Source organism: Sarcophilus harrisii, chromosome 2 (genome assembly GCF_902635505.1).
Source record: "Sarcophilus harrisii chromosome 2, mSarHar1.11, whole genome shotgun sequence".
Taxonomy (NCBI): domain Eukaryota; kingdom Metazoa; phylum Chordata; class Mammalia; order Dasyuromorphia; family Dasyuridae; genus Sarcophilus; species Sarcophilus harrisii.
In genome coordinates this window covers 573,256,992-573,279,062 of record NC_045427.1, presented here as the reverse complement: position 1 = coordinate 573,279,062, position 22,071 = coordinate 573,256,992, and the positions used below count along the sequence as shown (strand labels likewise).

The 22,071-nt window shown below is 31.9% G+C and overlaps 1 protein-coding gene across 3 annotated transcripts in view; it reads right to left on the bottom strand.

Annotated features, from left to right (window-relative positions):
• The window catches only part of CCDC172 (coiled-coil domain containing 172), a 51,981-nt gene that overhangs the window by 3,339 nt on the left and 26,571 nt on the right, over window positions 1–22,071 (bottom strand). For 2 of the 3 annotated variants that reach the window (XM_003755350.2, XM_031955919.1), the window contains exons 5-8: window positions 15,121–15,286; window positions 9,870–9,971; window positions 9,121–9,223; window positions 650–737 (exon numbers count right to left, since the gene is read on the bottom strand). In XM_003755350.2, coding sequence (XP_003755398.2) covers window positions 650–737; window positions 9,121–9,223; window positions 9,870–9,971; window positions 15,121–15,286 — 459 coding nt within the window. Of the gene's footprint in view, window positions 1–649; window positions 738–3,071; window positions 3,216–9,120; window positions 9,224–9,869; window positions 9,972–15,120; window positions 15,287–22,071 lie in introns of those variants that run through there. The other variant, XM_031955920.1, reaches the window with a different exon arrangement.

The window sequence follows — 22,071 nt, the reverse complement described above, 5'->3', positions numbered from 1 at the left end:
TCACTAGTTAATCACAACTATAATATTATTTTTGTTTAACTCTTGTGTTGGCATTTTAACTTTCTGGGAATTTGTGTTACTTATAAGTTATAAGTTCTTTGAGGGCAGGAATCATGTCTTTATACTCTGATATTTTTCCTTCTCCCTATTACATATAAAACAAACGATGATTAAGTAATTATGGACAATATAAGGGCACATGATCAGTGGCTTTTAGGATTCATGTTTCAGATTGCCCAAAATTTAAAAATAAGGAGAAATTCTCAAGAATACCATATTTTAAAATATCACAGTAGCATATGGAAAGTAGCATATACAATATGATGTGCAGAGCTCATAAGAAAAAAATTAGATTAACATAGATATATATTTTAAAATACTCCTTAAATTTAAAAAAAAACTCTTTGCTCCAAATGCTGCCTAGTTATTTTCACAAACACTCAAATAATTATCTCCTTCTGTCTATGATTTTTCTTATGATAAACCAGATTACCCTAAAATGATTTTAGCTTGAAATAAATGTGATCTGTATATGTGTGTATACATATATATGTGTGTGTGTGTGTGTGTGCATGTGTGTATATATGTAGCCATATAATTAGGTCAAATAATATCAAACACAAATTAAATCATTAATAAAATGTTTTACCAATTCCAAAAACTCTATTTCTGATCGGAGAGCTTCATAAACACTTTCCATGTCTTCTTCCTTATAAAGTTCCAATTCCTTTTTAAGTCTGTTATATTAAAAAAAAAAAACATATCAGTATGGCACACTATACTCTGTTTTATATAACTATTTCCTAAATTGAGATAGATAGACTTGTAGTTGCTATAATCAGAATTGTGAAGTGAACACTGGATGATTTGGAATGAATATTAAGTGTTCAAAGCTCTGAAAGAAATATTTGATACTTCAATAAACTCTTTCTCTTAAGAAAACAAAAAAGTGAATAAATAATAGATGCTTAATAATCCTTGAACCATAAAGGAAGCAAGCATAGTTCAGTATACTGAAACTCAGTACTGAACAGAGCTAAGAGACCTGGAATCTATTACTGCAAGTAACTAAGATTTATATTTAGTGTTTTCGGATTCATAAACCCTTTCCCCCAGAATAATCCTGTGAAGGTACAAATATCCCCATTTTAAGGATTAGTATCCTGAAGCTAAGAGAGATGGAATTAACTATGTTACCACCACAATGGCAATGCAAACTGACATTTGTGATGACATTAGAAGTCGTTTAATCTCTTTTGGCCTTGGGGTCTTCTTGAGTAAGTATATATATAAGACAACTTCTCCTGTCATTAAAAAAAAAATTAAGAAAAAAAGTTCCTATCAGTTTTCAACTCCTATAACTCAATTTATAATTTCTGAAGACACTGCTGCACATCTGGAGATATACTTAACAAATAATGATAGTTTAATTTCAATGAGATCAATTAATCTTAATCATATCTCTCTGTCCTGATTAAACCTATTTTCCTCTCTGATTTTAGTATTATTTTCTTATTTTCTCCATAAAAAAGTATGTGTTGTATGTAATTTTAACCCTGAAAAAAAGCAACAAGAAACATCAGATTTATAACAGGGAAGGGAGAAAATTACCCTCATATCTTAAATGTATTGTGTTCTGAACCTGAAAAACTCTTGAAAAATAAATAGAAATTCTGAAGTACAGCTCATAAGAAAAAGATATAAGAAGCTATTAATTTTGCATAGTAGAAAGTTGCAATCAGGACTGTGGGACATATATTTTAATGAATAAATGGGAAAACAATATCAAAGGTAACTAAGCTTTATAAGTCTATTGGCAGATTCAGAAGGGAACACAAAGTAAATGCATTTTTTATAATTTTGTAAAGATGTAAATTATAACATTATATATACACATATAATATTTTTCTATATGTATATGTAACATTTAATAGGAAAGTTATCCCAAATTAGATCTTATTATTTATTTATTAGAATTTTCTGTGATTAAAAAAAGAAACTTTAAAAACAACCCATGGGGAGAGTTCATAAAGCACACTTAAATTCCATACTGCCTTATTAGATACTTTCATTTTGCTTCATTTTTATTTATTTTTAAATAAAATGGAACCAATCCCTCTCCTATCATGCCATTAACAACAAATACATTTTCCTGTGAGTTCTTTTTGTTCCTCATAACAACAGTGTTGATCAAGTCTTCCCCCCAACTCCTTTTTAAAGTTGGTTAATAATAACAGAACAAGAGGGCATCAAAATTAAGGAGGAGGATATTTAGAGCAAATTAAAAGAAATATTTTTTTATACAGCATACAATCAAGCTATAAGATTCATTCTTACATTGAAAGCTCTGTTGTTAGATTTAAAAGAGGAAGCAATGATAATGTTATGAATATTAATAACATTTGCAGTGAGAGAAAGCAGTATAATGGTAAGCAAACCTCATGCTTCATTGCGTGGACTGATTGCCTGCAATAGTCACCTCCTTTCTTTCACAGTGACTAAATGCAGTTTACCTACTGTGTGTAAGGCACCATGGTGAACATTAAATCTGAAGATTTAAAATAAAAATAAAGAAAAACCTACAGTTTGTATAGAAAGTTTACAAACTAATAGAGAGAAAGTCTGGTTTAACCTTTTGTATCATCAATCGTTAGTGTCCTATTAAACATGGCCAATGTTTGAAATTAATTTAATAATTAATTCCGTAGTTTGGAATTGATATTTTCCCCCCTAATTATCATTCAGAATAGGATCAGTAACTTTTCCATATCATAGGAAACCTTCATTGAAAAGATTCCTAGTCCTGAAATAAAGTTGAACATTAAAAGTTTTATCTTAACTAAAGTACACAAACATTTTAGAATATTCTTTGAAATAGCAAATGCAGTTTTCATAGTTTTCTATAAGTGGGGCAATATTATTTCAAAGTTTAGAGGTAAGACTGGCAAAATCACTAACATTCATTAAAAGCATAACTTTTGTATCAATCAATTGATTCTACTATTAAATTTTCCTTTGTACTTATTTAGAAGGTCAGTAATTACAGTATGTGCCAAGAATATTACACTCACAAAACAAGGGATGTCTGTTAGCTTAGAGGCTACACAATCAATGCTGTAAAGACGCCTCTGTTAGTGAATAAATGATGAACTTTTACCAGAAGGGATGCAGAGTCAACAGAAATATTCAACGAAATTCTGCAGCAAAGATTGGACCTAGAGTTACAGAAAGAACTTTATGTCTTAAACATATTTCAAAATAGGACTATCTCATTTGTATAAAATCATATTATCAAAATTTTTGTAAAAACTTTGTAGAAATCTGAAATACTTTCTTGTTAGATACATGTACCTTTGATTGTATTTCCACTAGTGTCAAGATGCAAAATATAGACAGGATTTCCTAAAAGCTATTTGTTTCAAAAATCTTTTCTTTTTGGATAATGAGAAAGATCCATGTTAAAATGAACTTCTGAAAATAGCTACATATATACACATAAAAACATTTAAAGAGGTCCAGGGTAGTTTGGTGTCATATAATGCTATCATATCATATTATATATTATTAAGTATAAATCTAATCATTGTCAGTGTTAGATGTATTGCTATTTTAGATATATTTTACAACAAGAAATATGAAAGCAATAATTTAACATATTGTATAAATACACTGTAAAATAGAGAAATTACCAGCCTACATCGAAAAACATCCCCTCCTCTTGAAGTTATAAATCATGTGAAATTATAGGTCCTGTTTTTATCTTTATCCCAGTGGTAAGTGCCTAGTAAATTTAATACCTTGCTCATTATGTATATGATACTAATTAAAACTCCTTGTTTTCAAGTGCAAAAAACAAAATGATCTCTCCTTCCTTTTAAATCTCTTGTAGAATTTTGTCTAGATTTTTCCTCTGTCCTTATTAGTCAACCTTGTTCTCTCTCTCTCTCTCTCTCTCTCTCTCTCTCTCTCTCTCTCTCTCTCTCTCTCTCTCTCTCTCTCTCTCTCTTTCTCTCTCTCTCTCTTTCTCTCAATGTCTTTCTGTTTCTCTGCCTCTCTCCCTATATCTTTCTTCTTTTGTCATTCCCTCCATCTCTCTCCCTCTCCCTCTGATCTCTCTCCTATCCATCTGTTTCTTCTCTATCCCTCTCTCCCCCCTTTTTCCTTTCTTCCCTTCTTTTTCTCTCCTCTTTCTATTCTCTCTTTACCCCTTCCCATCCCGCTTTCATTTTTCCCTCCTATCCTCTCTTCCTCTTTCTCTCTCTCACATATTCTAGTCTCCCCAATTCTTATTTCATTAAATTAGAAATAACAACAACAACAACAACAATAATAATAACAATTAATTTAGGTTCAAAAATGACCACTCTAACACTTAATGGTTCCATAACCATAGGCAAATAAATTCCTTTGCCCCTCTAAATTTCAGTTTTCTCAGCTATGTAATGGTGATAATATTATTTATATTATCTACTTCACAGACTTGTAATGAGAATAAATAGTCTCTAACACTTTAAGTGAACCTATGTGAATTATTATTATTGAACACTGCCAAAAAGGCAGGGATGGTGCTGTTTTCTGCGTTGGTTTCTATCTTCACTATCCATCTCAGGTTTTTTACTGAATTGTTTTTAAACGTTTTCAAATCTGATACCTTCTATTACTTCCTTTTATATTAGAGAAAAATGCATCGGGATTATATTCAGAAATTGAAAACTATTCAATCAAGAAGTGGGAAAAGAATGGAAATAGTTATCTCTTATACTGAGTGTTCATTGATTTATTTTTTGCCACAAATAAATGTTTTTCCCCTAAAAGATTATAACTTAGAACATTTAGAATAAAAGGACTACCACAGAAAAATATAAATAGAATGTGGTTTTTCAAGGAGTTAAAATTTTTTTTAAAGAAATTCTATTTTTCATAAAAACTTAACTAGGCATATCATTTGCTTTCATGCTTTATTTGAAAAAAACATGAAGTTCACATAAGCAAGATGAAAAAATGGAGAAATGAAAAGGGGAGGGTAGTATAAAAGTAGTGTCTCATTTGTAGATTTAATAGAGATTTAAGATCTATAAAATGCTGACTATTCAGTGAGTATGTTTTCACTATTCTATGGTCTTTGCTAGTCAAAAAGCAGACACTCAGTTTGCATAAAAAAGAATGGCTCAAACCTGGCTCAGTCTCAGTAATGGGAACTTGATCCAAAGTTCTTGGGGGAAATAAAGAAATTCATTTATCTATGGGGTCTTAGGGTAGGGAACATTTTGTAAGTTCTACTACTATATCTAGGGCTACTGCTTGGCTTAGTGGATAGATAGCCAGACCTGAAGACTCATCTTCTTGAGCCTTACACACTAGCTATGTAACCCTGGGCAAGTCACTTAATTCTGATTGCCTCAGTTTCTTTATCTGTAAAATGAGCTGAAGAAAGACATGGCAAACCATTCCAGTATATCTGTCAAGAAAACCCTATATGGGGTCACAAAAAGATGGACACAACTGAAAACAACTGAACCACAACATTCTCTATATATAACAAGGTGGAGGAGAATTGATCTGACTTCTAGAATTTGGAATGTTGACCCAACTGAGTGATAAATTGTTACTCTAGGGTTGAAATTAATGGTTGCTTTGTTACTGTACCTGATGAATCTATTATTTCAGAGAAGTTAATATGGGAATCTTTTAGAAACAAAATTTTCAAAATACTATATTAAGATTTCTAAATACAGAAGAAAGAAAACCTTTAAAGAGACCAGACTTGTGGATTTCATCAGGAGGTCCTTGGTCCAGTAGTGTCTCAGAAACTGAAACTAAAGACTTGGAGATTTGCCTACGGGGCACTGATTTGCCCAGAACCCCATGGACAATGTGGTCTGAATTGAAGTCAGGTCTACCTGACTCCATGGCCAATTGTCTCTCCACAAGAAATCCAGGATAAGTTAATGGCTTTAAAGATTAAAGATATAATGGCATAAAGATAAGTTTCAATAACTAACCTTAATAGTGATGAAAACCAAGGAAAAGCTACTAATTATGAGAGTTTCAGTAATAGAAAAAAATTATAAATCAGTGTACTCTGATTATTACACAAAGATAATCAGCCTAAAAGAAGAAAAATGATGCTAATGCTTTTTTACCAAGATTTAATAAGAATAATGTCAGTAGTAATAAAAATGATGCATCATAATTTATTTTAAAGATCCTTGCTACCAAGACTTAAACAATTAAGAAAACAATAAAATGCTTATATAACACATTTAAGACATTTCAGCCCACCATAAGAAGATATTTCTTCTAAAATATTTAAATGAAATTAAATGTTTAAGTTAAATTTGGGCCTTTGTGATTTCAGTTTATTAAATACTGTCACATATTCTAGTTTGCCAGCATCAGCCTGTAGTTACTACACTAGCTATAAGATTGATGGTCCTTTTCCCTAAAGCTTTATACTCAGTAACTTGGCTCTTCACACTTGGGATATCTTTTGTGAAACTGAAAAGGGAACTAAGTAAAGTTATACATTTAGAAGAATATAAAGTGGGAATAGATAAGTATCAGAGCATTCTATTCATACTTTCCAAAATGCAATGAATGGAGTAGGGTGCATGGACCAATGATTCTTTCCATCCAAATTTCCTCTGCTGCCATTTGTTAGAAAACAAGTGTTCCCTAACAGACTATGTATGCTTAATTTTCGCCTAGAGCATATTTTTATGGCTGAGTTATAAACCTTTGAAACTGGGGTTCATAATGGAAATCCTTACAATACTGACTGTAATGATGCTAGTGGGCACTGCCATAAAAAAAGTCTAAAACAATCAATGAGCAGATTGTCATTACAGAAACTCATTTTGCATCACACAGATCACTCAAGAGATTGATATTTTCTGCTTATAAAACTTAACATAAAATTAAATTGCAAATATTTTCTCAAAACCACTAGAAAGATGGCCTAAGGCAATACACTGTTAATATGAAGCATTTGTTCAGCTCTAGTGGACATATTTCCTGTATGATTTATGTGAAAGAAGGCTTCATTTGCTTCTTCATGGTTTTAGTAATGAGGTTTCTTTTTCTCATAATATGAAACCCAAGAAGCAAAACTGGGTTTTTTAAAATTAATCCAGCAAATAAAAACTGAATTATTAAATAATATGAGTCAAATTAATACATTTGAGATTTTTTTTCTTGAAGCATATGACCATAAGAAATTTCAGACACATGCTATTCTTTGTGTTATAGGATTGGGCAAAAAGCACATAAAAATTCTAAACATCAGAAACACTTTTTCATTCTTCATGCACATTACAGAAATTATCAAATTTTTATAAAGTAGTGGATTTGGGGGGGGGTTCTGATTTTTTTTCCTGAAACATAAGAATGAATGAGAAATTTTACGTGGTAATTTTTTTAAAAACCAAAACTTAAAAGTAGTAGAAGAAGTAACAATATAAGCAGAAGATAGAACTGTTAAGAATGAAACCAATTTTATCAACTTTCATTATACCTTAGATGAAAATTTAAAGATCACCTAATCTGATCTGATACCCTACTTTTTCAGATAGAGAAACTGAGGCTCAAAGAAAGTTTAGCAGAGCTCAGAATAGAATTCAGTTCTGAATTTTATTCAAATATCTTCCTTTATAATAGAATGCTTCTCAAGTGAATAGAATAGAATATACAATGATTTTAGAGGAAAACATTACATATAGAGACAAAAATGTTTTAAAATATTAGCAACATATGTTTGAGCAGGTATAAAACTATACTTTTACTAATATAAGAAGTTCCAAGTTTGAAAGTTCCTCCCACCATTGCAGTTCACTTTCTTCAATTTTTAGTAGTGGAGTGTTATCTGGGGAAATGAGTTTGAGTGCCTTGTCCACTGTCACAAACAGTGAGTGGCAAATGATTTCATGAAAATCAAGTCTCTCTGTCTTGAAAGCTAGCACTCTGATATTCTACACAGTCTCTTAATAACATAGTAAACCATGAAATTTACATGTAATATTTTTCAATTAGTTAAATATTAGATTATCCTTTTTCATAATTCTTTATCTGGAATTTAAACTTACAATTTCACTGAAATAATTAAGCAAAGTAAATATTTTATTTAAAGGTGATGATAACATTCTATTTGTAATCTCTATAGACATGAAGAGGAGAAGATTCAACAGATATATCCCAAGTATCCAGCAGTGAGTGACATTTTAGAACTAGGATTCCTAGGAGCATTTTGTGAAGATTTCTAAGAGGAATACATTGGAAAGAGAGGAGTTAAGAGATGGAGTCCATCCTTTATCTTGGAGTCATGTGGACATTCTGGGGTGAAGCATTGGTTTTGTACTCCTCACCAGCTCCTCCCCTACTGAGACAAGACTGAGACAAGGGCATTACTGTTGCCAGAGAGGATGATGGTTGGTAAGATCCAGCGTCTCACATCTCAAAGACAATTTCCTTTTCTCCAAGTTGGGGAAGACAATAACTCCCATAAACTGAATGTCTCCTCTATATTCTTGCTTTCCCAAGAGGGGAAGGAATCTCAAGCAGTAAAAGCTGAAGCTGTTACTATTATATCCATAATAAACCCTAACCTTGTTTGCTCCCTTATGCTGTTTTTTCCTCTTTATATAAAGAAAAACTGGAGGCTTGTTTTCATGTTTAATGTGAGTAGCTCTGATGGAGGTTTGGGGAAATATATGCATCTGTGTCAAAAACCAAGCAACCTCTCCAATTTCAGCTTCTGGTAAAAAGGGAATGGATAAAGTAATAGTTTGCCACGAGGGAATTACAAACATATCCTTTGAGGTGCTTTTTGAAAACCAGGCCACATACCATGCTGGTATTGCATGTGGTATTCCAAGTATTCATTCCCCTGCAAGGGAAAAACAAGTGTGATAGATCATAGAATATTCACATGGCCCCATTAATGCAAGATAAAATCTCTATTCCAACTCTTGATTCCCCCAGAAATCTTTACCAGAAAAGCCCTTAGAAGTTCTAGCTACAAAACAAGGACTGGAGATGGTTCAACTGATGGACTCCAAGAATAGTGACTGTCATGGTGCCATATCTCCAGAACAATGCAGAATATACAATTATAATAGGCCTTACCTTATACATTCAGGGTCATTCTGAGGCTTGTTGCTGATTCTGAACTTTTCTTCTTCTAAAAATTTGGTGGTACATATAGCTTCATTTACGTTATTTTCAATAACTAAAAGATAAAAATGACACAGTCACTGCTAAGAGTGGTTTCTCCTTGTGACTATCAGCTAAGCGACCTTGGAAGTTACTTCTATGGGTTTATTTCCTATACTAGGAGATGAGTGGATTGAAATATTTTCCCTTTAAAAATCCAAGATTCTTTGATTCTATTAAGTATCACCTATATTCTCCTATACAAAATATTTCAGTACTTTTTTGGTTTAAATGTATAAAATTGTGCAGTTGATTTAAAAAAAAACTATTTCAAGCTATTAACAAAATTTAATACAAAAATAATTTAACTCTTTCTCTTCCCATCATAGCAAACACACACAAACACACACTCTTACATACACAACCCCAACAACCGACAGTAACAACATCAAACACTACATTATAAAACAAACTGTCTCTATTATTAAAAAAAAAAAAAAAACACTATGTCCCAAGTGGTCAATATGGTATTTTTATTGTTGTTCAAAGACTCCACAGACTCTCTTTCAATGTGACTTTGCCAAAAAGAAAAACCTCTAATGGAAAGGCAGCATAATAAAATTGGTTTATATACTTTTATCTTTCCTTTATTATCATATAGACATGTAATCGTTCCCATTAGAATTTATAAGACTTAAAATTATTAAATATTGAAGTAATACCTTTAACTTTTTTCTGAAGAATAAATAATTCCTGCATCAATTCATTCTTTTGTAGCTGAAGTTCATTTAATTGAATACTCTTATGTTCCATTGACTTCATTTCTGAGAAAACATTTATTTAATATAGCAATTATCATTACAGCCCTCTGTTATAGTCAATATTGGATTATCAGTGTAGTAAATTTTTAGGCTTAAACTGGTATTCCCCAGCTGTCCAATATGCTCCTAGGCCACTTTCATCAATCAGTCAGCCTCATGTACATGCTATCATGTGCATCATAATTGCTAAAGTGGGAGTTCACATTTTATAACCACTTTAAGATGTGAAAAATGCTTTGCATATATTATCTTGTTGTATTTTCTCAATAATCCTCCAAAATAAGTATTTGAGATATTATTATCCCATTTTAGAGACGTGAAACAAGCTCAGAGAAAGTGACTTGCTAATAGTAGTACCATGTGTCTAGCCAGAGAAAGAAATGTATGCCTTCATTCCCTGAGATTCAGCCCCTATTATGCAATAGGTACCTAGTTCTAGTTAGAATTGGATGCTAAAACTCTTCCACAAACTTGCTGTTGGGACTCACTTTTAATTTCAATCTCTCTCATTCTGTGGGTTTCTATGCCCATGTAGAATAGTTAAAATAGGCCTTCCTGATTAATATTTAGAGAACTCTTTTGCTATTTGTCCATATTAATTTATCTGATCACTTCAGTGGCAACAAGTCAAGTCCTTTGTCTAAAAACTCAAGTAAATGTGAGCCCCAACTGCTTTGGGTCTTTGATCTGAGCACACCCCACATCCCACTGCCCTTCAGACCCCCACTATCTGTGCTGTTCCATGGCTGGTAGGAATGAAGGAGCTTTCTACAGCTCTATCCCTGACTAAATCACTTCTTCTTTGTCTATAACTGTAATACTATACTTGATAGTGAATATCAATAAAACTATTTTGACCTATCCTAGTATTGATGAATGTTATTCAAAATTAGTTGCCAAATGGTTTATAATACAGAATTTAAAATATTTTAAATTAAAGTCATGAGAAATATAATTAAAAGGTAACATAAAAATAAATTGCATGACAGATTTTAAAAGATATCTGAATTAACTATTCTCCTGTTCCTAGATAATATAAATCTTGTCTATTAAATATAAATATAATTACATGTTAATATCCGAAGGAGAGTAAATAGCACAGTGGGTAGAATGCCAGAGCTGAAACCAGGAAGAGTCATCTTTGTGAGTTCAAATTTAGCCTCAAACACTTATTTAGCTGAGTGACCCCAACCAAGTCACTTAACCCTGTTTGTCTTGATTCCTCATCTATAAAATGAGCTGAGAAGGAAATGGCAATCCACTCCACTGTCTCTGCCAAGAAAACCTCAAATGGGGTCAAGGCTGAAATGACTGAATAGCAATGATCCAAAGGAGATATGCTTTCAGTTAGCAATCACAGAAAGTTGAGGCCCAGTATAACCTTATAAATTTAAAAAGAAAAAAAAACAGAATAAATTAGGCAGGGTTAGTTTATTTAGGATAGGTTTAGACAAATAATATATAGACATTAAACATGGCAGTGACAGAAAAGCATTTGGACTTAAATTCATAAACATTTACAGAACAAAGGATACATTTCACTTTCTTATTTTTGGATGGAATGGAAAAGGATGGAAAGAAAAAATTCTACCTCTAAAATGGAAAGTATGAGAATGAAGAGAGAAACAGAAAGAAAGGAGGGGAGAGATAGAAGCATAAACACACAGAGAGTGACAGAAATAGAGAGAGATACAGAGATACAGGGAGAGGGGGAGAGAAAAAGAAAGCGGGAGAGAGAAAGAGAGAGACAGAGACAAAGAAAAAGACAGAGAGAGACAAAGGAAAAGACAAAGTAAAATTAGAGCTATTCCTCATGAAATACTGTGAGAAATCAAAAGATATTCAAGAGACTTTGCCCTTCTTGAATTCAGATTTAGTAGTAAACATAGATATGTACAAACAAGGAATAGTGTATAATAAGCATACAGTAGCATATAATAGAATAAAGTCATTGATTCCAACTTTCTCACATTAAAGTTGAGACTCTAAGGGGTTGAGAGACTTGCCCAAGAGGTAATAGCATTTATAAGGCACCTATCATGTAACAGGCATTGGGCTAAGTGTTTTACAAATGTAATCTTGTCTGATTCTTGCAGCATCCATGGGAGGTTTATGTTGTTATTATGCTCATTTTACAGTTGAGGAAACTGAGGCAAACTATGGTTGGGTGACTTGTCCAGAGTCCACAGCTAAAAGTATTCAAGGCAACAATTGAATTCAGGTCTTACTGACTCCAGTCTAGTTCTCTGTGCCATAGTGCACAGAGGTACCAATATCGGTAGAGCTGGGATTTGGCCCCATATCCATTCGTCAGTCTTTTCACTGTACTGTATTTCTTCCCACTGTAGGTTATGATCTTTACCACTTGAGAGAGCACTCATATTGATGAGATTACATCTTTCTCCATTAAAGTGTCCATATTTCTTAAAGTTTTATTTGTTCAATTTCAATTTTTACAGTTGTCCTCTGTACCCTTGAAAATTGTTTATTCTGAAGTGGATTTCTGGATTTCTTTGGTAGTTTCAGGTAATTTTTTTTTCCTTTTAATTGCAATGTTCAAGTTTAAATTTGTCTAGACTTATTGAAACTTGGGTTCTTGTTGAGGTTATACAAATTCCTTCTAGATGCATTTTTGCAGCTTAGTTTTTCTAATTCTGGGGATTTTTCTTTGAGAATTTCCCAAAATATATACTGTTCAAAATCCCTCTCCAATTTTTTCCTCTAATATTTCAGAAATTCTGAGGAGACTTGCATCATGATCTATTTTCTATATTTTACATTTCACTTTAGATAGCTTTTAAATATTCGGATAGAATTATGATTTTGTTATTCTGTAATTTTGTAATGTCATAACATTTATTTTTAGCTATTCTGCATTGTGTGATTCAATTTTCTATTAACTATCACATTAATTAAATACATATGAAGCCTTTACTGTGATCATACTGAAAGTTTGGATGAAAGCATGAAAAAAAATTAGATTGTGCATTTATCCAAATAGTTATATCCAAAAGATTATATCTCTAGATTTTAAATTTTTTCTAGAATTTTTTCCTATTGACTATTTTCTTCATTAATACTTTCTAATTATTTTCAGCATCTTTTAATTATAGTGTTTAAGAGATTTTCTCTTATTTGGTCTTGTGATTTTCTTTCCAATGTTAATTCTTGCTTAATTTCATTATCCATTTGAGGATCTCTCTCAGGAGATTTTATATGGTTTCTCTTTCCACTTGCATTGCTTCTGGTAATTTAGCTGATTCAGTTTCTCTAAATTATATCAACATTTTTTTCATTTTGCTCATTTTTACTTTTAATTGATTATACATTTTTTCCTGAGTGATTCTTCAGCCTGCTTTCTTCTCTCTAGTGTTTCCATTTATTGTTTTTAAAAGCAATCTTGCTTAAATCCTCTTACTTTGTCATCTTGACTGGAATATTAATAATTTTAGAACAAAAAATATTAGAGAAATATAAAATATAATTCTTTAAATAAACTACCATGAGTCCCCAAATGTGCAAGATATCCCCAAAGTCTTATTGTAGTTTTAAGCTATTGTAACTTAAAACCACATTAAGACTTTTAGGATATCTGTATGTAAATTCCCAGAATCATTCAAAGACCTGAATAGAAAGAATACTGTAGTGGGATATCCTTCTCCATCAGGTCCTTGAGATTGGGAGGATAGAAGTTGTAGGGGAACTATAGAAGAGGCATTCACCAACTTTCAGCTATTTCTCATGACGGTATAGACTGTATCATACTGTCAACAGCTCACTAGTTTTTCAGGAAAGGTACAAATGGATCTCAACTTTCTCTTTAGAGGTCTTTTTTTCTTCAGACTTTCTTATTTACCAGCTCCCCTGTTCCCCATCACTATGAACATATTTATTTTCTCCAGTTATTCAAAGAGGAAAGGAACAAGAAAATATTTTCAGCATTCAGTAACTAGAAGCCTCTGAGTGAATTTCGTACAGAAATAGTAGCAAATGGGCTTATAAAATCAGATTAAATCTGCAATATATACTTGAGGTTATGTGATCATAGGGTCAAAGGACAGTAATATAGCTCTAGTGTTGGAAAGGCATCTAATCTAGTTTCCTCATTCTTGAATGAGCAAACTAAGAACCAGAAAGGTTGTTTCTTAATTCATTTTACACAAGTAACACTACAGAGGAAGCAGTAGAACTGAGATTCAAAATCCATGTTATCTATCTTTGAGATGGTCTGAATGGCTAACAAGTCAAAGGATAACCATAGCAACAACAACAGTAGTAGTAATTGTAGTGGTGGTGGGGATGGTGGTGGAGAAAGAAGAGAAGGGAGAAGGAGGAGGAGGAGGAGGAGGAGAAATAAAGAAATGGCTGGCATTCACATAGTGCTGTCAGGCTTGCAAAGTGCTTTACAAACATTATCACCATTTTATCTTTATAACAAGCCAGGGAGATGGATGTTATTTTTATCTTCATTTTACAGATGAAGAAACTGAGACAGATGGAAGCTAAATGACGTGGCCAGGGTCATACAGCTAATAAATGCCTGAGACCACATTTGAACCAAAGCCTTCCTGACTACAGTTCAAATACTCTATCCACTGTACCAATTAGCTGTTTTCTCTAATAATAGTGAAGAGAATTTGACAGCAATTCATCTGAGAAAGGGATGTCTTAGGCTAAGATCCAATAACTAATTCTGCAGGAAAAAAAACATATTAAAATGCCTTAGAGGTCATGTAGCTGTACATTCTTTATGAGAAAGAAGTAAATACCTCCAAAACAAATTCATATGAAGGATTTTTTTCCCAGAGTTAAGTTTCAGAGTGTAGTCCAAGGTCAGAATCCAATCAGGTCTTTGCATTCTAGCAGAATATGAGATGATGTTCAAATCATGGTCCTGAGTCTTTAAGATAACTTAAAAAAAAATCCTCCAGAGTCCTTTTCTCTCTTGACATTCAAATGTTTCTTATAATACTTCTAGTCTGATAGTCAGTTTGTTAAAGTAGAGGAATATATAAAGACGGGATATTAAAAACAAGTTACATTAAAACTTATGGTATGTAAAGAGTTAAACTTGAAGCCTCTAGACATTTCACTAAGCAGAAACACTAAGCAGAAATTTCCTAATGATACCCAAAAAACAAGGTATACCTACCGTCTTTTAAAATATTTTCTTGTTTCTCTAAATCAGATATTTCAATCTTGGCTTTTTCTCTAATCAAAAGTTCTCTCTTATTTATTAATCCATATTCGTTATTGAAGTTTGTAATCTCCTTAGTAAATCTTTCCTCCTCTTCTTTTATTTTTTTCTTCATAGTCTCCTGAAATATAGAAATGAAAGTTCATACACAGAAGCTAATAACATTTTTTCCTTTAAGAATTTAAAGTACATTAAAAATTATAATGAAAAATTTTAAAGGATTTTCTCTATTTTTTTAAAGTTTTGAACCTAAATAAATTTATTTAATTCCACATTAATAAAATTCTCTTAATTAATCATTCTAAATAATGTTTTTACATTTAAAATTTTAGAAAATTTCTTGTTTGACAAAGTTCTGCCATTGAAAGATGACATTTATTATTATTTTTTTTTTATAAAAACCTAAGCACAGGCTTGGGGAGTCCAGTGGTCTGAATTCTAGAGCTATCTCTGAAACTAATTAGCTTCATAAGCCTGGGCAAGACCCTTAACTTTTCTGAGCATAGAAAATATTAAGAGATTCTATTATTGACTTGCTTGAGTTGTAGTCAACTTTTTATGACCCCATTTGGGATTTTCTTAGCAAAGATACTGGAGTGATTTGCCATTTTCTTCTCCAGCTCATTTTACAAATGAGAAAACTAAGGCAAACAAGATGAAGTAACTTGCTTAGGTTCATACAACTAATCTGAGGCCAGAATTGAACTCAGAAAGAAGAATCTTTGTGACTTTTTATTCCTGATGCTGCCTAGGTACAGAAACAATTCTCTTATGTGATCTCTAAAGATGTTCCAATTTTAAATTCTGATCTGCCATTTTGTCACTACTCTAAAAATACATCTATTAAAATAATAAAAGCAATTGAAAATGATCAACCAGAAACATACCTACCATACTGATCCAACATAGGCTGCCTAAAAATGTCACACCATCAAAATAAGTGCTCTTTTAAAAAAAAGTATACAAAGAAAAAGATACAAAGCTATCTTACTCAAGATGTTTATATGAAAGTTGTCCATATTTCTTTAAAATCTAATAGATTTTTTATTCACATTCATTTATATTTCACTTTTTATTCAGTCATCTTCATTAATTTCTTTTCATTTTTAATCATTATTTTTCTTTATTAATTCCAGTAATGTTTTCAATCAATATGCTATTTTTCTAAGACTAAGGTAATATCATGATTTGCAGAAAAAACTAATATGTTTATAATATAATTATAAAAAATAAAAATAGGTGGGACAACTTTAGTTCAACAAATGTGTGCCTACAGCATATATATAGTGCTGCTAGATATTATAGGAGCTAAAGAAATGCTGACAATCTTATTAGATAGATCAGATATAAATATTTCAATATGAGAGAACTTGAATGATAAATACAAAAACTGTTATAGCGCCCCAGAAAAAAACACAAGACTAAGTGAACTAGAAGAATGGGGAAGTGAATGGGGTCAAATCTTTAAAACTAGAAGGACAAGGCATTTTAAATGACAACAACAAAAGAATAAAATTAGATACTTGAAATAGCCTTTAGTTATTTCTTTGATTGAAGCCTTTGGGTATTTCTACTTACTAGTTCATTACTTTTATTTACATCTGCTTTTCTTTTAAGATTTTTGAGTTCTAGGTTCTTTCCTTTATCCCCACTCACAATTAAGAAACCACATGTGAAGTTATGCAAAACACTTCTACAAAAGTCAAGTTGTGAAAGAAAACACATAAAGTTAAAAATAAAGAGAGAGAGAGAGAGTAATAGAGAATGTTTCCATCTACATACAGACTCAATCAGTCCCGGCTCTGGTATGGATAGGATTTTCATCATAAATTCTTCAGAGTAGGTAGGTGTGGTTGATTTTACTACTGAGAATAAAGTCATTTACAGCTAGCTAGTCATCCCAGCACATTGCTATTACTTTGTATACAGTATATTTGAGTTAGTTTATGGAGGACTTTTCAGGTAGGTTTGTTTGTTTGTTTTTTAGTTTTGTTTTTTCCCCTGAGGGCATGCTGCTCATAATTTTCCAGAGAACAACAATATCCCATCATTTTCTTTTCATTTTTAAGGATATAATTGTGCATTTACCTATGTTTGAGGGAAAAATATGGCCTTCACAGTACTTGCTGGAATTTCCTGGGAAATTTTAAAAATTACCTTGTTAAAAAGAAAATAAAGACTCCTAAATCTCTAAATAAAGTCATGATAAATTAGGATTCAGTTTCCTAATTTGTAAAACAAGACATTTGGTTAAAGAAATCTCTAACATAAAAGGAGAAGAAAATTTGAAGAAGGATCCAGATCCTATTTGTTCCCCTTATTTATTCATTACATTTTGGACAAGTCCCTAAAGCTCTCATAACTTCATTTAATTATCTGAGGGTTTTGGGTGAGGTGATCTTTACAATCATTTCTAGTTCTAAATCCTTTGAAATCAAATTCAATAGACCTGGCCATCCTCAGCAAGGAGATCAACCAAATCATTTCCAATGGAGCAGTAATGAACTGAACCCCAACTATTCCCAGAGAAAGAACTTTGGGAGATAACTAAAAACCATTACATTGAATTCCCAATCCCTATATTTATGCCCACCTGCATTTTTGATTTCCTTCACAAGCTAATTGTACAATATTTCAGAGTCTGATTCTTTTTATACAGCAAAATAATGTTTTGGTCATGTATACTTATTGTGTATCTAATTTATATTTTAATGTATTTAACATCTACTGGTCATCCTGCCATCTAGGGGAGGGGGTGGGGGGTAAGAGGTGAAAAATTGGAACAAGAGGTTTGGCAATTGTTAACGCTGTAAAGTTATCCATGCATATAACCTGTAAATAAAAGGCTATTAAAAAAAAAAAGAAATCAAATTCAACTCAATATAATTGGTCAAACACTGATCCCAAGCTTATTCTGTGCAGAGCACTGTTTGGTGCAGAAAATGTAAAGAAAACACCAAACAAAAAAGTCTCTTTCTTAAGGAGTTTATATTCTTTCAATTCAAACAGCTAAAATTCTATGAAATATCAATAGCTGATTTGTAGTGGAAATTTAAATTTTAATAAAATATTAATTATGCTGGAATCTAAACATTAATGTATTTCTGAAATACATTTTAAAAGAAATAAAATATGGTCCACTTGCAGAAATTTGCACATTCCTCCTTTTGATTTAAAACAAATAATATTGTTGTTGGGCCTAATTTACAAAAGATAATTCAATTTAACCAACTATTTCTGAAAAATGTGCAAGGCAATGTTCACATAATGAAAAATATATTGATGAGAAACAATGCTGTTCTTACCCTCAAGAAGATTATAATCCAATAATAAAGATACATAAGAATTTAAATAAGCATAATATGAAGTAGAATATAATAAATGTAAGGAGAGATCAAAAGAGTCATAATCTCCAACTTTTTGATGTATTCAAATCAGGTAAATTATTGAGTGTTCTTCCAAGAGAAAGGCATGGAGCTAATTTCAAAAGAACCAAAAGACTAATAATAATCCCAATTTTCCTACTTGCTTATTATTCCAAGAGGGAAGGAACTGATTTTTTTCACATGGGTATCCCCTCTACCAAGACATGTTAAAAACTCTCTAAAAATCAAAGGTGGTCATCAAGAATTGCTGCGCCTGTAAGGTATAATATTGTTCAAGTCCATCCAGCAAATGAAAGTCTCCTAATTTAGATGAAGAAGACAGCTTCTTGTCAGCTCCATAATTTCAGCTGAAACTATAAACTGATCTTCCTAAAATGCAGGTCTGACTCTTATCAAGAAACTCCAGTGGCTTTCTTTCACTTCCAGGTTCAAATACAAAATCTTCTGTTTGGCTTTCAAAGTCCTTCCTAATCTGGTCCTTTTCTACCTTTCCTGTCTTGTCCCACTTCACTCCCATATTTTCTGTGTGGGACAAGGGACTGCTGGCTTTTCCTCACTTGTGACTCCCCATCTCCTGACTGGCACCCACCATGCCTGGAACTCTCTCTCTCTCCTTATCCCCCCCATCTTGCTTTCTTAGGTTTCCTTCAAATCTCACCTAAAAGTATTGCATTCTGTTCAGTTCTGTCCTAGTTTTACTTAATCTTAATGTTTTCCATCTGAAACCACCCTCAATTTATCCTGTATACATTTTATTAGCACATGATTGTTTCCTTTGATTAGACTGTGAGCCCCTTGAAAGTCAGGAATACTTTTGGCTTTTCTTTGTATCCATAGCCTCTGACACATAATTTGTCATTGTGCAGTCATTTTATTTGGTTCTGACTCTTCATGGCCCCATTTTAGTTTTGGTGGGAAGTTTTTTTGGTTTTTTTGGCAAAGACACTAGAAGGGTTTGCCATTTCCTTCTCCAGTTCATTATATAGATGAGCAAACTGAAGAAAACAGGATTAAGTTAACTTGACCAGGATCATACCCAACTAATAAGGTCTGATATGTAATCAGAAAGATAACTCTGGTTCTCTATCCACCTAACTGCCCCTCTAGGCATTTAAAAATTTTGCAATTTATTTTGCAATTTATTTATTTCAAATATTTTCATAACAGTATAATAAAATAGATAATTGCACATGAGACTGCAAATCTATTGTGTAAAACTTGCTATTCCTTTTATAGATACGTTATGTAAATTTATTTTTCTTTTTTTCCCTTTTTATTCTTTCTTTTCCTCCCCACTGTAGTGATGGCTACCATTAGATACAAAGATGACTATGTGTGTATGCATATATGTGTGTGTGTGTGTGTGTGTATGTGTGTGTATGAATATACACATATACATATACACATATATATGTAATTATTCTACATATACTTCTGTTTATTGGTTCTTTTTCTGGATAAGATAGTATCTTTCTTCATATATTCATTATATTTAATTTGGTTATTTATAATAGTAAAAATGACCTCTATCACCACTTAATCTATTTCTAAACATAATAGACATTTAATAAATGCTAGTTGACTGATTGATTAGTTGTTTCTGCCAGATCTTACAGTCTGATGTCATAGACACCAAGGCTATTTCCATGCCAAAATGTGGAAAACACAAGGACTTAAAAATATTTAATTTGTAGAAAAGGAGGAGGAAAGAAAGGATAAGGCAAATGTTTAGAGGTGGTCTGATTGATGATAACAGAACATAGAAAGAGTGAAGATTTATTCAATTCTGATTTTGCTTTTGCTTTCCCTGCCAGAGAGAATAGTTTTTAGTTTGGAAAAGACAGAACAAAAATTAATAGGAAGTTAAGATCGAAGATAAGTAAGGAAGTACTATGAGAGCACATAACTATATTTTATAAATTCAAATCTCCACCCCTCTATGAACTATATTCTAGGACATTAGAACAGGCCCTAAAATAGAAAGTAAAGGCAAACAGGATTACTGAACCACCATCAGTATTTTCTAAAAACTCATGCTGAAAGTCCAAGGTGCTATTGTACTAGAGAACAGATATTGTTCAAATTTCTACCTAAAAAGGAAAGTAATGACCTTAATAATAATTAATCATTTTTAGCATTTATTTAATATTTAATACTTTAATATTTAATAAACAAATCCTTGTTTAATATTTTGGTGGACCTGTGATTTCATCAACCTGGTATTCTTCTAATATTTCAGATTACAACACACCTACATATTCTCATTCTAATCAATCTTGTCCATACCCTTTAATAGTTCCTCCACTTAAGAGTCTATTCCTCATGCCCAAAGCCTTCCTCTAGATCTTTTAACATTTAACGAACGCCATTGAAGCACAAGGATTCTCCATTGTTTATCTCTCCTTCTCAAGGCTTGGCTGTGTCCTTGTTGATTCATTCATACTTTTCTGTTATGCTATTTTTTCACTACTAACTACATTTCAATCACCTCATGCTTAAAATGAGCCTCTCCTTTGAATGATCCACACCTTAATTCTGAAAAAAAAAAGTAGTATTTCATTACCCACAGACATACTACATAATCATATAAATAATGGTGTAAATATTATCAATCTTTATTTCAAGAGAAAGTTTGGGGTCATTAAGGCCCTAAACAATTTCTCAAAGCAATCCTATTCCCTCTACTTCTCTTATTCTATTCTAGATTCTGTTCATTGTGCAGGAATATTGAATGTCCAACATTTAAGTGCTGACAAATGAGCTTTATAAGTTGTCCATTCAATCATATACTACAGATAGCAGATATTCTTTATCCTCTTGTGTTTTTTTCTTTTTTTGCCTAAGTGGATAGTACAAAATCTTTCAAGTGACTATGGACATCATTTTATAAGCTCTATGATGGTTAGGGCCTAAATAATAATCATTGCAATGTCATCTAAAAGCTGCCCACCATACTTGAAATATATTCCCTCTTTTCTATCACTCCTATATTTCTTCAAGAAAATTATACTCTTATAATTATACTATATAATTATACTATATAAGTATATACTATAAAGTACACAGAATCTAAAGGTGTAGGATTTTTCTATTATCTAAAAGGTCTTCTTTTCATTTCTTAAATCTGGTTTCATCTGAGGGACTCATCAAATTCTTTGTAGAATTATTTTTTCTACTTTCTCCCTTGTAACAGATGTTGATACATAAACTGAATTATCTTTATGATCTTCAAAGCAAATGCTTATCATAAGCACTGTAATAAAAAATCATCAAGTGTGCCATGGAATTATTATTTTTTTGTTGTCTTTGGAGGCATTATAACACTAATTCCACCAACTCCTCTAATTTCCTCTCCAAAAAGAAACTATGAGCTTTCCTCTCATTTAGATACACCATTTTAATATCCTCATTTATAGTAAAAATGTCAAGATTTATATGATTTTATAGTGTATCATTCATTAGATGAGGTTCTTGCATTGAGATCATCAAAAGCTAAGTTAATGTTTATTTACACTAATCA